The 15,948-nt window shown below is 41.8% G+C and overlaps 1 protein-coding gene across 1 annotated transcript; it reads right to left on the bottom strand.

Annotated features, from left to right (window-relative positions):
• Window positions 1–440: 440 nt before the first annotated feature.
• SLC3A1 (solute carrier family 3 member 1) lies at window positions 441–15,410 on the bottom strand (the record flags this gene model as incomplete). Its single annotated transcript, XM_080342216.1, has 10 exons — window positions 441–881; window positions 1,687–1,803; window positions 4,137–4,283; window positions 5,118–5,316; window positions 6,688–6,812; window positions 7,809–7,928; window positions 11,025–11,150; window positions 12,296–12,450; window positions 13,522–13,701; window positions 14,984–15,410. The coding sequence occupies 10 exons, from the start codon at window positions 15,408–15,410 to the stop codon at window positions 441–443; spliced, it is 2,037 nt and encodes a 678-aa protein (XP_080198342.1).
• Between the last annotated feature and the right edge of the window lie 538 nt (window positions 15,411–15,948).

Here is a 15,948-nt window from a genome sequence, read left to right on the forward strand (position 1 = left end):
CCATCACAACTTTATATATTAGTCTTGTTTGCTTTTACCTGTTTTAACAAATATAGGGCCAACCCTTTAGAATAAACTTTACCAATCTACAGGCTTCTAAGAGTTACTATGAACTGCCACAGGCTTTGGATCCCACAGCAGCTCTTAATGACTAGCAACTGTAAGGGAAAGCAACTGTTTTGTTTCCTCACAAAAATACACACATGTAAAACAGGACAGGTTTTTAGAACAGGTTTAATTTTCTTCTCCACAGACCCTAAGAGAGGGTTTACACCATACTTTCCAGCACTAATACAGATGCAAGACAGTTAGGTATCTATTTTTCAGGATGTTTATTTTGTATAGTTTTAAAAGCCAAAGAAAACTAAAGATTTTTAGCATTTCCCTAAACCAAACATTTTCTGAATTAACATGAAAGCCTAGTTATTCTACTCCTGCACTTAGCATTTCATGTAGAGTAAATTGAAGGCACTGGAATAACAAGCTTTTTCTGACACAAAACACTTTCCTTGAAAAGCTTGCATGGTATGAACAGGCTTCGTTGTTTTATATTCAAGGACCAGGCCTTCTCCCACTTCAGTTTTAATTAGTTTGGTATTGACAGCTTTACCAGCATTGCTAAAATTAGTACTTAGTCTTATAACAGCTTCAGATGGAAGGCTAGGAACTATAGCTTGCAGGTCTATTGTCGATTCCTGCCCAAAATTGAGAACCATCATAAAGACTCTGTCTAAGCCGTCCAGTTCCCTCACATACACAAAGATGTCATTGTCGTTCCAGATGTAGCACATCCACCCCCGATAGATGGGCAGCTCATTGTTGCGAAGTGAAGTCAGCTCTCTGTACAAATTCAGGGTCGAGTTGGACCAGGCCATCTGGATCTGCAAGAGTTACCATTAACAGGGTCATTGCTTTGCACTGAATGTAGGAAATCGCACTTGCCTCTCATACCCACGCAGTCTGCTGAGAACACACCTGACAGAATTCTGTTTTGACAATTACCTCTGTTCAAATTTGTTTGCAAATTGTACTGAAAAACTGCTTTTTCTCATGTGCTTCCTTGGCACTTGTGGAGTGGCAGAGACAGAGGTATTAGGAAGGACAGAATTTCCCCAGTGCTGACACTATTTCGTCCTCCCACAGCATCCTTACAGTACCATTTATCCAGGAGGAAGCCACAGCCATTCAAAGCTTGATACGGAACTTTTTTCATTGGGTCTAATCTACTGAAGTCACAGGGTTTGTTTTGTGTTTTATTTTTCCTGTCTTCAATTATTTTTTTTTCTTCAATTCTGGTCAGCATTGTAGATTTACTTATGTTAGAGATGGTCTCTGTTAGGTTCTTGTTACAAGGCCAGTGCTTTCTATATTATAATAATAGAAGTGAAAGACCAGATTTCAATTTAGTATTGACATCCTTTTAATAATTTTAAAGAGCTAAAGTGCCACATCTACATTATAATTGCAGTTTCCCTGCTTGAGTGAATACAGTGGACTCCTTGCTCTTGCAAGGATTTCCTTTTCTAATAAAATTTGTTAAGATTCAATGCCTTTTTATTTTCCTCCCTTGAGTTTTTTATTAATAGCTACACTGCCAATTCCCACTAAGTAAAAGAAGTCAGAGCAAAATAGACACATTAAAATATTCTTAAACCAGTAGAGTTAGTCCCACATATAGATACCTACTTCAACATTTACACTTTGATAGTCAGAGTTAACAGGTAACCAGCTACTGTTGCCTTCAGTAAAACCAGCGTTAACTTTGCCATCCCACTGCATGGGGGATTTCTCTGGAAAGGTCACCTAGAAAAATAAAGTGGTGTCAGAGCCATCACCAACAAGTTACCTGTTTTATTAGTATATTAAAAAGTTACCCCTTGAACAGCATGTTCTCACATCTTGCAAATGAACGTGTCAGTATTGCTTTCTTCAGTTTAAGTTGAAGTTTAATAAGGAGGACGTAATCTCGCTCCACATTGAAAGAGGAAATAAGAATCAAGACAGTTCCTGAACGGGAGGAGAATGGATGGTCTCGTGAGTACAGCATTCTCAAATGGCTCTAGGACAGTTGTCTCCCCTTGAAGCAGATGGCTGGATAAAAGTTTACCAATGACAGCCAAGATGTTCTTATAAATATCTAGACATGCAGTGAGTGAATGTATGAGGTAACAATTAGTCTTAAAAAAAAGATGCTGTTAAAATGAGAGTAAACAACTAGTAAACGCTATTCAGTGTCTGTTCTTTTGTAACCATCCTGCTTTTCACCTTAGGACTCTTCAAGCTTGCATTTGCAAGGGCTACAGTTTGGACAGGATTGTTTGTGTTAGAAAGATAAATTATTTCCAAGTGCAAAAACTTTATTGAAAACCAGCTTTTAGCTGATTAAATAAAGTGTCAACGTAAAAAGCCTGAAGTTCTCATTTCAGAATTTTTCTGAATTCTAAAAAAGCTTCCTCATTGTTATTGAAGAGCTTGCCAAAAGATCTGACACTTGAATTTAATGACATAAGAGGGCATAAAATATTTTGCACATACTTTGAGTGTTTGTTTTCCATGAAAACTGTTTTTCATATAAAGGGCACTTTTCAATACAATCTGTCAGAACAGCAGCTCAACAAAAGAAGTTGTCACTTTGCTTTGTGACATTATAAATAACGGGTTTCTCCTTTTAGCATGTTCTGAAAAGCAGGGGAAAAGAAAAAAAATCCTAAGTTTTCAACACTGGTAACACTCCCTTTCATCTTTACTTGTTTCAGCTTCTCCTGAAGTGTTTCAAATACTGGGGCTATAAACTGTACCTCCAGCAAATACTCTCCATCTCTCCAAGACACCCATTAATCAAGGATTCTTCCTCTCCAGACTGAAAGAAGAGTGGTTTTGCATGGTTACAAAGCCACGAGCCACAGGGTGGCCACTAAAAAGAGTGAACCCCGAGGAGCCAAGGGCAAGCCACTTCTCTGAGGAGTATCATTCTGTCAGCGGTAATCAGCAGCAGGAAGAAAATGCAGGAGGTATTTTGACCTTGGTGTTTCTCAGAGGAAATGAGATTTCCTTTTAAATCAGAGAATCATTTCCTCACATCCGAATCAGACAAACCTGGCGATGACCCTGTGCATCTTCAAGTATCTCTCTTCCTTTGGGACAAAGATAGCCAGCCCCGCTGGTAGCAGTATCAGAGCCTGTCTCCTCTCCCTAAGAGGCTTTCCACAGTGAAAACAGCATCCGCCATAGGACCACAGTACTCAAAACCGGTTGTAAGAGGCAGAGCTGAGCTGTTCCCTTCTGACCATGACCTTTTCCAGTCATGCCCATACATCTTGGACAATGAGACACAACGGAAGTCAGGTATGATCATAGAAAAGACAAGGCATTACAGGGGCTGAATGTGAAAACTTTTAAGTGACGTAGGTCAGCACAGCATGAAAGGAACAGATGCTTTGTTTTAATCCCTTGACCTTGAATAAACTTCTGGAAATTTCTGTAGTCTAAAAAACCACAAACTTCCTGTCACGTGTTACTTGTAGGTATGACCAAGTGAGCTGGGCACTCAGTTCCCAGCCTCAAGTGCCTAAATCCTTAATGGAAAAGGATCTAAAAGACAAGTCAAAAACCCTGCATGACAAGCAAAAGCTACTTTTGCTGGCCACCAGGCAATGCTAAGCACAAACTCTGATTTCCTTTACATGGTAGCCAGGAAATAATGGACTCTGACATAGCAATTAGAGTACTTGTGCAGGAAGGAGATGGCAACTCGGTTCCTCTTGCCTTGGATGATGGCAGCATGCTCTCCTAACCACCAGCCCAGGCCCGGTGTTGGCACTTGCTGCCCCTTCTGCCGAAGCGAAGCACAGCGACACTGCTGCAAACCACACCAGACCAATCTGGCAGAGGACAGAAACCAGGGACCAAAATCACAGCCTAGCAGTTCAGACATGTGTCAAGGACCTTGGTTCTGGTCTCTGGCCTTGCCATTTCCACATGCTGTCCAATGGTTTTGCTCTGGGGAACACTGAAAGCCATCTGAGCAGTGAGAAAGACTGGGTTTGGTTAACTAACAAAAGTTCTTGTATTTTTCAAAGTTCTGTTACTCGGAACTGAACAAGAACAGGATCAGAGTTTACGTGCTCTTCACTTACATTTTCTGACGCAATGTTCTCCATGCCTATTTCTTCACCATAGTAAGTCACAGGAGTACCAGGGAGGGTTAAAAGCAGCATGTTTATAACATTGATGTACTCCTTCCCAATCCGAGACGAAATCCGAGCAGCATTAGGGCTTCCAACCTGAAGAAAACATAATTCTGTTAAACACAAATTATAAAATTCCATGCATATGTGAAACTGATTAACTAATTTAACAAAGTAGTAGGTTTGGGGTTTGTTTTGTTTTGTTTGTTTGTTATTTTTATTTTCCTTTTTTTCCTTCCCCCTCCAGGCCTGGAAAGGCAATTATACTTTTGTATCTTGGTGCCAGTACAAACTTCTGACCCAGATCATTTAGCACACAGCAGCCCTGCCAGCAGCACACGAGGCAGAAGTGAGAAGAGATGACAAAGAACATCTCCCCACGATTACAGGTCCCTCAGATTTCTGGCATTTTCTCTGCTGTGTGAAGTATGTGCAAGAGGCACCACGTAAACGTGCTTCCTAGCAAAGACCAGCAAGGTTCCAAGGTAACTGCCCTCAGCTGCCTGCTCTGTTCTTCTCTGGCCCTGGGAGGTTTCCAGAACACATTGCACTGAGTCAGTTAATGGCCAATGATAACTGTCCCAGTCCCATCCTCATAGGTGGCTGAAGCCAATGCCACACACTGCACTGGAGACACCAAGAGAGAGGCATGATCATAAATTCCTTTCTGTCACCCTTGCACGGGGAGTGTAACTTATCAAAGGGCAGGACAGCTGGCTGGTTGGCCAATGCCAGTGGCTACCGCAGCTGAGAGTTCTATCTGGGTATCTACTACAGCTCAGACGTGGGCTCAGGCTGCTGCTGGTTCCACTGAAATCAGTGTGTGTGTGCAGAAGAGGTTTCTATCTCCGTAAGAGGAACTGTCACCTATAGGTTTCTATCACCTACAGAAACAAGCCCTTCTTATTAGAGTTGGTCTAGAACTCTTACCGCCCAGTTCGGCCATTTTCCTGTAGGCATGTTTTTCATCCACGAGTCGACAGCTTCAAAAACACTGTTGCCTGATAGATTTTTCATGTTAATTAGGTTGAAATTGAAGGGAAAATCTGCTTCTTGGATAAAACTTGTTCCATAATACATCATTGTTGCTTCGATGTCTTCGTTCTCATCACCATCAGAACCCATAAACCTACAAAGATGTACACAAGTACCTTTCTTGACTCATTCTTGGTTTGCACAGAGTGGAAGGAAGCTAGGAATGGTGTTGGACATACTCAGAAAATAACACATCAAGAACTCTGTTTGCTTCTCCCCATCAAAAAAAAGATTAATACAGAGAAACAATGTTTTTGTAAAACAGACAAGTAGACAAGGAGAAATATTTCGTGGAAATTTCTGGGCAAAAAAATCTAAAAGAGTCAACAAAAGGCTGTAAGTATCTGACTGAACTCCTTTTTTTCTGAATCCACATCCACAGTCTCCATTCCAGCAATTTCCCTTCACAGAAAAGGACTCGGCGGTCCCCCAGGTTGAACCCGAGCCAGTAATGTGCCCTTGCAGCAAAGGTGGCTAAAAGTGTCCTGGGCTACATGAGGAGGAGTGTTGTCTGCAGGTCAAGGGAGGTGATCCTTCTTGACTCTGCACTGGTGAGGCCACACCTGGAGTGTGGTGTCCAGTTCTGAGCTCCTCAGTAGGAGAGAGACATGGACTTTCTTGGAGAGAGTCCAGCCAAAAGCCACTAAGGCCATTAAGGAACTGGAGCATCTCTCCTATGAGGAGAAGCTGAGAGAGCTGGGACTGGAGAAGTCTCAGGGAGGGAACCTCATCAATATGTACAAATATCTGAAGAGAGGGTGCAAAGATGACTGAGCCAAGTTCTTTTCAGTGGTGCCCAGTGCCAGGAGCAGAGTCAATGAGCTCAAAATGAAACACAGGAGATTCCCTCTAAACATTAGGAAACACTTTTTCACACTGGCACAGGTTGCCCAAGGGAGGTTGTGGAGTCTCCATCCTTGGAGATGTTCCAAAGCCATCAACACAATCCTGAGGAACCAGCTCTAGGTGACCCTCATGAGCAGGCAAGTTGGGCCAGGTAACAACCTCCAGAGGTCCCTTCCAAACTCAACCATTCTGTGATTTTAACAATCTCTGACCATGTGTCTGACATGAACTGTACTATTAATATTATACAAAAAATCAGCCACAGGGCTGATTAATTACAGTGCCTCTATGGTCCAAAAGGTCACTCATTCTGCTTACTTTTGTACAGTCCATCGATATAGCAGAACTACCAGGGCAAATTCATTCCCTTTCCCTCACACACTGGGGAAGAGGCAAAACAGCCTGTGAACCACTATTTGCATTTGAAGAATAAAATATTTTTAGTAACATAACATGCCATTAAAACAAATCAACAAATAATAACAAAAAAGAAAAAAATACAAAAAAAAAATTAAAAAACCGCAACACCAACACACAAAAAAACAAAACCAAACCATTTTATTGCTAGCAAGAGGGTGACAAATATTACAGAAAATTCACTAGCTGTAATAATGATTACCTGTATCGTCCAGGTTCCCTGCTGAACTGATCCATAGTTTGACGGAAGCTACGGATGATATCATGCATACCAACTTGCGTGGTTGTGTAGTCATGGTAGAGCTGGGAATAGGCTGTGATAGTGTCCTTGAAGAAGAATGCAACATTTCCCATTAGCTCACCAACACTTTAGATTGTGGAACTCTCCAAATTCTGCCCATCCTTTCCTGAGACAATGCACCAGGCCAGATAAATGTTAACTGAAATGAGTTTAGCATACCAACACTAACAGCACAGATCTGAGCTGTACTTGGGGAACTCTGGAGACAGGACAGCAGAGGAATGGTTATTTTGGATCCTGTCTTGCAAGAGGGAGAGTCCACCCGCAAGACCACCCAACCGAGCCCATCTGGAGCAGTAAGCACAGCAAGTGCTGGGGCCACACCAGGCTGGAAAGACAGTCAGTGTTTCTGTCATAACTTACTAAGGCAACAATACTTGCTTCATGCGATCCCCAGCTCTTTGGTTGATCAATGTGTTAGCACTTGCACTACCTGATAATGTCCCCAAGTTCAGTGTCTCAGCAAAAGAAAACAGCATAAACCATAGGGCATGTGCTTCTGTATGTGTCCAGCCACCTCTCACTGTGGCGTGCTTGCCTGTATAGGGGGGTTTAGTTTTACTCCAATTTGTACCAGCAGTGCAGAAAAAATACATGCTAGTGACCACCAGGGAATCCCAAGCAAGCAATCCCCCTGTAGTGGGCTCCCCAAAGATAACCAATCCACTCTTGAAATCACAAGACTGGTCTTTTTAGAATATAAACAGAAAATCAAATTATTTTAAACCAAAGATTCAAAGCAACTGTGTCAGAACAGAAATATAAAGGGTCTGTGGATCATTCTCCTCCCACCCACAAAGCTCCGGCTTGCAGGTGTCTCACACTGACCTACACACTCAGCCCAGGGGCTTCTTCGATGTTGTTCTTCTGCAGAGAGCACAGAAGCCACCTCCCTTCCAAAGGACATGACTAACTCAGTCCTCCTAAAGCCACAATTAAGACCCAAAAAAGTAGAAACATACACTCTCTTGCCCCAGTGGGAAATCCAGGAAAGAAAGCAAAGACAGAGACATAGACCTTACCGAATTCTGGGACTTGTTCACCTGCGGCTCATCCCGTAGATGCGTTGCTTCTAAAAGAAATTTAACAGCGCTGAAACTAAATCCATCAACTCCTTTGTTGAGCCAAAATTTCATAATATCCTAGACAAAGGTAAAAGTTGAGGATTCCAAGTGAGCTCATCCTGTTCAAAGCAGTGCATACTTAGGAAGAAAACTAAACCTGTAAGTAGATATTAATATGTAACAATTTCTTTTTTGATTTGTACTTCAGATTTTACTAGAAGTTAAACTGAATCACGTTGATCCAAGGTCTAACCAACATCTAAATAAAGCATGTCTTATTATTTCTTCCAGTATAAATAAGAAAAAAACTGCTTTGTAACTTCTCCCATAATTGATGTGACCAAAGCCAGGGCTTGCCTCACTAAAAGCCGTTTTAAATCTCATCCATCAAAACGACTGGGCTCACGCTAAGCACTGTTGTTGGTGAACACCCGTCACGGCTGCACACAATTAGAACACATTGATTCAAATATGCAAGAATGTTGTTCTGCACAGACCTTGTGGCACCAATTTTCTTTTTACACAATAGAGCTCTGAAAATGGTTTTTCTCATGTATTTGACTGATGTGAATTTTTTTAGTTTTATTTTCAGTCTTATTTGCAAGAACATGAAAAGTTATTATCCAAGTTAGCTTCTATCGATTTGTAATTTCACTATCAAATTCAGAGTTTAGTTCACTATTAGTAACATTATATCCTACTTCAGTAGCTATTATATTACTGTAGTTTTAATTGCTCTATTTTTAACAAACAGCTCTAAAGTTCAGTCCCTCTTGAGTAGTTTCTGCAACTGTTCTTTTAGACCAGATACTTCTCTTTCTCTGAGAACAAAACTTTTAAAGACAGCTATTGAAGTGCCTATTTAAAAACAAACAAAAAAAAAGCATGAAGTACACTTGCCTGAATAGGCTGGAGTAGAACCAGTCCACACTCAAGTTTTACAGAATTTTGTCCAGTAAATAAAGACTCCACCTTATTGAGCTGTACTTTCTCATAGAGCCATTGTGAAAGCATGTGTCTGGTGCATGTCCAGTACTGATTCCACCAAAACTTAATCCATGCTTTTGCACGTACTCATCACAAAAGCAACACCAGGTATCAGCAGTGAAAATATAAAGCACTGACTTGGTACTCACTGAGGCCAATCGACTTTTATTTACACTACTCAGTTTCATTTCTCCCATGTACTCTTTGGCTAAACCAAAGATGTGAGCTTCTCTGCAAGGGTAAGTTTGCTTCCTGCTCAGTCCCTCACCTCCTGAAACAGGATTTTGAATTAAAATACCGGACAAAGATTATTCCTTAACATGTGGGAGCAATTCATGTTCGTAAGAATTTGACCAAAGGTTGGTGTTATCGAGTCTAGCTTACTTGCTTTCATTTCATTTCTTTGCATAGGAAATCCAACATCTATGTGCTACTGGAGCTTGAGTAATGTATCAGGTGCCATAAAAAAAATAGCCAGGACTATTGAAAAGTGTGTGCAAGCTAGGAAAAAAAACATTGGAAAGACGTGGAGTCAAGACAAGTATCAAGACACAGAGAGGTCACTAGTGGAGTTCTTCAAGAATCAGTCTGGAGAGCAAGTCTTATTTCATGCTTTAGGTAACAAGTATGGCCAGGGGCATTTTGTTTCTTCACGCACATGCAGTACCCGCAGTGGGGAGGAGAGAGGCCCCAGAGACAGCGAGAACATCACACTCCAACTGGGCAGCTGTGGAGACTATCGCCAAAGAAAAGTGGCAAAATTCAACGCTACAAAGTTAAAGCAAACACTGAAGGATCAAAATACTTGAGGTAGCTGTACTACCTGACAGGGTATCACTTAAAGAAAGAAAAAAAAGAAAAAGCAGCAGTTGTCAGGTTCTCCACGTTCAGGGCCAGTTCCCCATGTTTGACTGAGTTCTGCATTGTCTGCTGGGGACACGATGCAGACAGGTATGATGTTTGAGCAGAGCACCACCTTGTCCTGGTGAAGGCACTCTGGCCTTGATGGCTGTGCATGTGTCTCTCTGCCGTTAAAGTCAGCAGGGATGTAGACATCGAAACTCACTATCTCCCCCTTATCCACAAGCCCAGGCATTCCGTGAAATTCCGATCAGCATTGCCTCACTTCCCTGACAATGCAAACATCTCTCTGCTAAAACAAGGTGTCATCCCCACCTTTGCCTGGCTAATTAACAGCTCCTTGTACCAACAGAGATAAAAACTTCTCTCCACTTGGGTGATTCAGCTCTGTTTCAGCACAGGCTTCAGTGCAAGGGATTATTTGCCTACTAGCACCAACTTCAAGGCAAGTAACAGCAATCTCAGGACACAGAGGGAGAATTACAATACCTATGTCACTCTACAATATTCTGCCCAGGCATATTTTCTATTAAATTAATCTTATTCTGACCATCCACATTTGAGAAAAAACTTCAGTCTGGAAGCACTGCGAGGAATGAACAGCAGCATCTCACTTCTTGGGAAGGCTGCACAAGCCCACCCCATTTAATCTAGTTTAATGGGAAGCTGAAGGGGGATGTTGTCAGAGCTGAAAAACAGATAAGCATAAACAAGGGCAGGAAAAGCTATTTCAGCTGAAGGACAGGTTTGGTTCATAGAGAACCAAGTATGAACAGTTTGTGGATAATGTTAGGCTGAAGAGTAGATGGTCCTGAAGCATCAAAGAAATTTTAAGATAGCCATTTGTGGGAAGAGAAAGTGAAAGGGAGGTTCTTTAAAACTGCAATAACCTGTTCCAAAAAACTCATCACTATCTTCCCAGGCCCCTGTGTGAGCAGTGGACTTAAGCCAATGAAAAAAGCAATAGTTGTACTTTCTTAAAATCCAGAGGATTGCAGCACCACCTCCTGCCAGTGCTCCCACTCAAGGGCAATTTTATTTGGATTTTGTTTGGTTGGTTGTTTTTGTTTTGTTGCTTGTTTGCTTTTAAATTAAGAAGACTTGAACAAAGTAGTTCTGATACTGGAAGCATCACAAGCTAAAGCTTGAATTTTGCTTCTTAACATGTTTGTCTAGACACCTTTTTGTTTCAACGGTTTACATAAGATGCAGTCCTTGAGTTCCTTCCAACTAGATTGGAAATTATGCAGCACAAATAATAAGAGAAATTAAGTGTAGAAATAGCTGCTCTGCTGCTGGTGCAGCAGCAGCGGGATATATACTTACAGAGATTTCTTGTTGGACAGCAAGGTTGCGAAAATTTAAGTCTGGCTGTTCCTTCCCAAACTGATGAAAGTAACACTGCTTTCTCACATCATCAAACTGCCAGCTGGAATTCCCAAAGACACTCACCTGTTCATAAAAGCGGGGATAATCACAACTCTTAATTTAACAAACATTTACTCCTGTGCATACTTGTGCATTACAAGCATAAGATAAAGCAAAAAAAGCCCAATCAATTGATTAATTTTTTTTAGTATATTTTGGTACTCAGGTTTTACATTTCCTTCTCCCATTAATTGTTCTCCCTTTAGTCATGCTTCACTATGTGCATTTCTTGTTCAGTGTTCTGTTTCATTGTTTTATGGGTTTTTTTGTCTTTCAAGTAGACTTTCACTGGGAATTATTCAGAATAGGGTGGAAAACATGGGTAGGAAAATTTTGTTTGGAATTGTTTTCCCTAGAGATTATTAAAACTAAGTTTCCTTAACCCAGTGCCTTCTGCAATCTGGTATTATCCCTTTGAAGTGCCAACAATAGTCAGCATGTTAAAACATTAACTTTATCATCTCTGTAAACAAGAGATTCCAAAAGCTAAGATAGCTCTTAAGACTCTAAAGTGGGTTTTTTGTTTGTTTGTTGGTTGGTTGGGTTTTTTGTTGTTGTTTATGTGGTGGGTTTGTTTTGTTTTTAATTACACTGTAGCTGGTACAAAACATTAATTCTTGAGTTTTTAGAGTATACAAGCTGCTAATCATGCACCTCTCAGTTCAAATTTCAAATAAATATATTTGAAATAGGTCACTCACTTTCTGGCCTGATCACCTTCAAGAAAAAGGGAAAACCAACCACCCACCCACAACAGCCAAGAACACACTGTTTTGTTTCCCTCCCCACCAACTATGATTTCAGAGAAGCTGAGATGAAGTTCCTAGAGTTGAGTATCCAGACACAGAAGGGGGCACATTTAAACAACTTGTGTACAATTTGTGCACAACTATCCCTTTTTGTTCGTTTGTTTGTCTAATGAGTGAAGAGTTAACACTGAGGGAAAGAAATAAAAGCCGTTTCAAAAGTTCTGTTGAAAGTAGGAACCCCTCCACCCTCTAGCTGGTTTAAAGCTTAATCTACACTAACTCATTTAATAACACCAGTCCGTACCACTCAACAGTCACTTACAACCCCGTGTACAGTGGGACAGCTCTGTCACAGCTGCTTTTGCTCAGTGGCAACCTGCACTGTGCCTGTGATTTGCAGGGGTCCCTGCCCGCGCTCACCCAGTTGTTTGGAGGAGTGATGGAACCAGCAGCCTCCCCGCAGTCCTGCCAGATGTAGTAGTCCATGTACTTCCCCGTCCGATTGCGACTCAGCTGAAACCACTGGTGTTTGTCACTTGTGTGGTTTGGTATTAAATCCATTATCACCTTTAAGCCTTAAATCATTAAACAAACAAACAAACCAAAGCAAACAACAAAAAACCCACATTAATTTCAGCCTTTTATGACGAAGGTCACTTTTTTTCTTCATGCGGCATCAGAAGCAGTTGGGCTTCTTCCTTCCCGGAGGTCTGGCAAAGAGAAAGGCTCCTGCTGGAAGGGCTTCAGGCTTGAGGGACTGGTGGGCACATTACATTCTGAGCTGGCACAGCCCCCTTGTCTGCTGATATGGGAATGCACAAGCACAAACAAAAAGCATAAGGCTGCTGATGCAGTTAGTCCAAGGAGAAGCTGCAAGGAGCTGCAACACATCTTGCTGGCATTGTTTCCCCCTGCCCATTGTTGGGGAGGGATAGGAGGAGGAAGGAAAAATCAGAAGAGACTTCTGCTGTTATGAACCACTCACACTGACTGAGTTCCACATCTGTCTCCCACCTCCCAGGTGGGAAAGGCTCTTCACCAGTCTAGCACCAGTGAACACTTATTCTTCCTCATCCTTCTTAGATGCTTTTTGAAATTCCAAATGTTTTTAGGACTGGCAAACCATTTTCCATCCAGCCTAACAGCTATAAGGTGAAACACCTGAGCAAACATTTGGTCTAAGGCATAAACACACCAGTTCAGGACACAATCGTAGGAAGAAAGCCCATATTCCCTCCCAGCCTCATAGTTTTCTTCAGAAAGCAGCCATCAGTTATAAAATTCAAGCAGAAATAACTGCATGTCAGCCTTGATTCCCCAGACTACTGATGCCCATATCCATATGTAACAGAGAGCATGGATAGTATGTCAGACCCCCCCCATCCATGAACACCCTGCGAGGGGATCGTTCCTCACAGAGCCCGACACTGCTGCTGGAGCTCCCTACACCCGCAGTGCGATGCTGGGGGGTTCACCCACACTATTCACCGTCACCTCCATCTACTGCTGCTCAGCACCACCATGGGGGAACTGCCAGATGCACCAACTGAAACCTCAGCTCACAACCCAGCGCTGCAAGGTACACCTGTATAATGTGAGTTCACATCTTTTTAATAAGAGTTATTTTGCTGGGAATTGTGGCTTACCTCTATCATGTGCGGCTGCAAGCAGATTCTCAAAATCACTCATTGATCCAAACATGGGATCAATATCATAGAAGTCTTCAGCTCCATATCCAAGGTCTTTTAAGGGAGACTTATAGAAAGAGGTGATCCAGATAGTTTTTATATTCAAATATGTGATGTGGTCCAGTTTTTCTTGGACACCTGTTTAAAAGAAAAGGGCATCATCTGTTTAAAAAATACAAAATATTTCCCTTGAAATATGTTTGCCGTGGGCTCTCAGTCAAACATGGTACACAGGTCCCTTTGACACATAACCATCCTCTGTTTTCACTGACCTCAGCTGGCAGGGCAATCTTGATGTTTGTTCACGGATAACATGAGATCATAGAAACTATTCAAAGCCATTTTTGTAAGGAAGATAAAACAGGAATTTAAAAAAAAATCAAAGCAAATTTCTATTCTGTACTATAAAAACATTTACAATTTCATTTAATAAATTTAACACATGCTCCTGAATACAAACTCCCATATTTTCTTAAAATGCAGCAACAGCATTGCTTCCAGATTTCAAAGAACATCTATTAAACCTCAGATCACCTAGAGGGAATTGCAATTTTGATGCAAAGATCCCATGTTTTCCTTGCCATTAGGAAAAGTCTCTTAGGTTTTCTTTTAATTTTGTTTTAGGACACCTTAGATGTTTTGGTTTGTTGTGAGGGTTTTGTTTGTTGTTTGGTCGGTTGTTACGGGGTTTTGTTTGTTTGTTTACTTTTTTTGGTGGTTGTTTTTGGTTTGGTTGGTTTAGTTTTGTTTTTACCTCTTCTACCTTCCCAACATGTTACTACTGGCAGACAATGATAGAAACAGTTTCTTCTCTTGCTGTTGTATTATACCAAGTGTTTCCTGTCCATTATGGTGTTGAACGTTCCTGTTCTGGAACTCAGTCTCAGCTAAGCTACTGGAAAGTGGCATTGCCTCTTAGTACCAGGTACCCCTTCTCAGCGCACTCATAAGAGCCCAAAACCACCCAAACCATGAACAAAAAGTAACACATCGTTCTCTGCTCTTTCTCCATTTTATTTTCCTAATTTTTCCTTATGGAGAGGCAGGTGACCAAATATGACAGAGTGCTCAGCACCACTTTTACTCCAGGTTGAGCTCAGACATTCCATTCTAATGGCAGTTGTGCTCTAATTCTAATGGCTCACTCTGAGCCCCACCTCTGAACATCTGTTTAACTCCAGGCTTTGATGTAACAACTTGAGCAAGAAGCTCCTAGATCTATTAATGACAATGCAAATTGCCATTAACGATCAGTCAGACAACTTTTATTCCTCTCTCCAGTAGGGTGGCTTTCTCTACCAGGAGATTTCTCCATCTATATTTTTTTTAAGTATATATATAAATGTATATACACATTTCCATACACACAGAAGCTACTTCCACACAGCTTTGCACATAGCAAGAATGGAAATGTGCTCACCTTTCAGATCCCCATTCCCATCCATGTCGCTGTCCTTGAAGGATCGAGGATAGATCTGGTAAATAGGACTGGCCTGCCACCAATCAAGACACTTTGGCGAGAGCGCAATAATCGTGATCGTAGCACACACCAGCACAACGGCAGCAACAATTATGAGCCAGAAGAGAATCTCCCTGGTGACTCTGTACCGGGCTTGGCTGGAGAACTTGAGCAAGACTTCCTTTGGCATGCCCGCGTAGGGCTTCAACGCCAGCTCCTCCGCAGTCGCTGTGTCTACATCAACACTGCACGTTTTTGGCGTTTCTTCTTGGCTACCGGTTTCAGTCTCCTTGTCATCAAAAGCCTCGTTTTGAACAAATCCATTGTTCTCCACGCCTCGTTTCTCGCTCAGCTCCATAGGTAAGCTCTTCGCGCCCTCCTCCACCATTTTACTTTGTGGATCTTGCCCTGGAGACTCCGGCCACAGCAAAGCAGCGTGCCAACATAGCTTTGTTCAGTGAAATGAGAAGCAGTGTAATTAGCACCTGGGTTTATAATCAATCCTGACCAAGTGGTCAGAGTTCAAAAAGAGACAGAAAGGGCAAAGTGCTCCCGCTTTTCAGCATAATAGGCATCTTCAGCAAGATAACAAAACACTACAAGGAAGCACAGCCTTCCAGGAAGACAAGCCTATTGCTCCTGCCAGCCGAGCATGGTTATGTTTACTGCTGCTCCCTCCACTATACCAAACTTCTCTCCATTTGACAGCAGGCAAAAATTGAGGTTTGTTTTTGTTTTTACCAGAGAAAGGTTTAGTAAATATGCAGCTTTCCAGATTGGTCATTGTCCCCCCTGTCTAAAGCAGTCTGAGCGTTAATGAGTAATTTAAACATGGACAGCAGGAACCAAGGAGGTGTTGACAAAAGCAACAATACAAACTAAGAAGTGAAGATACAACATCCCGTTGCTCTTTGTTTCCCACAGCT

The sequence above is a fragment of the Nesoenas mayeri genome, assembly GCF_963082525.1.
Source record: "Nesoenas mayeri genome assembly, chromosome: 3".
NCBI classification, from domain to species: domain Eukaryota; kingdom Metazoa; phylum Chordata; class Aves; order Columbiformes; family Columbidae; genus Nesoenas; species Nesoenas mayeri.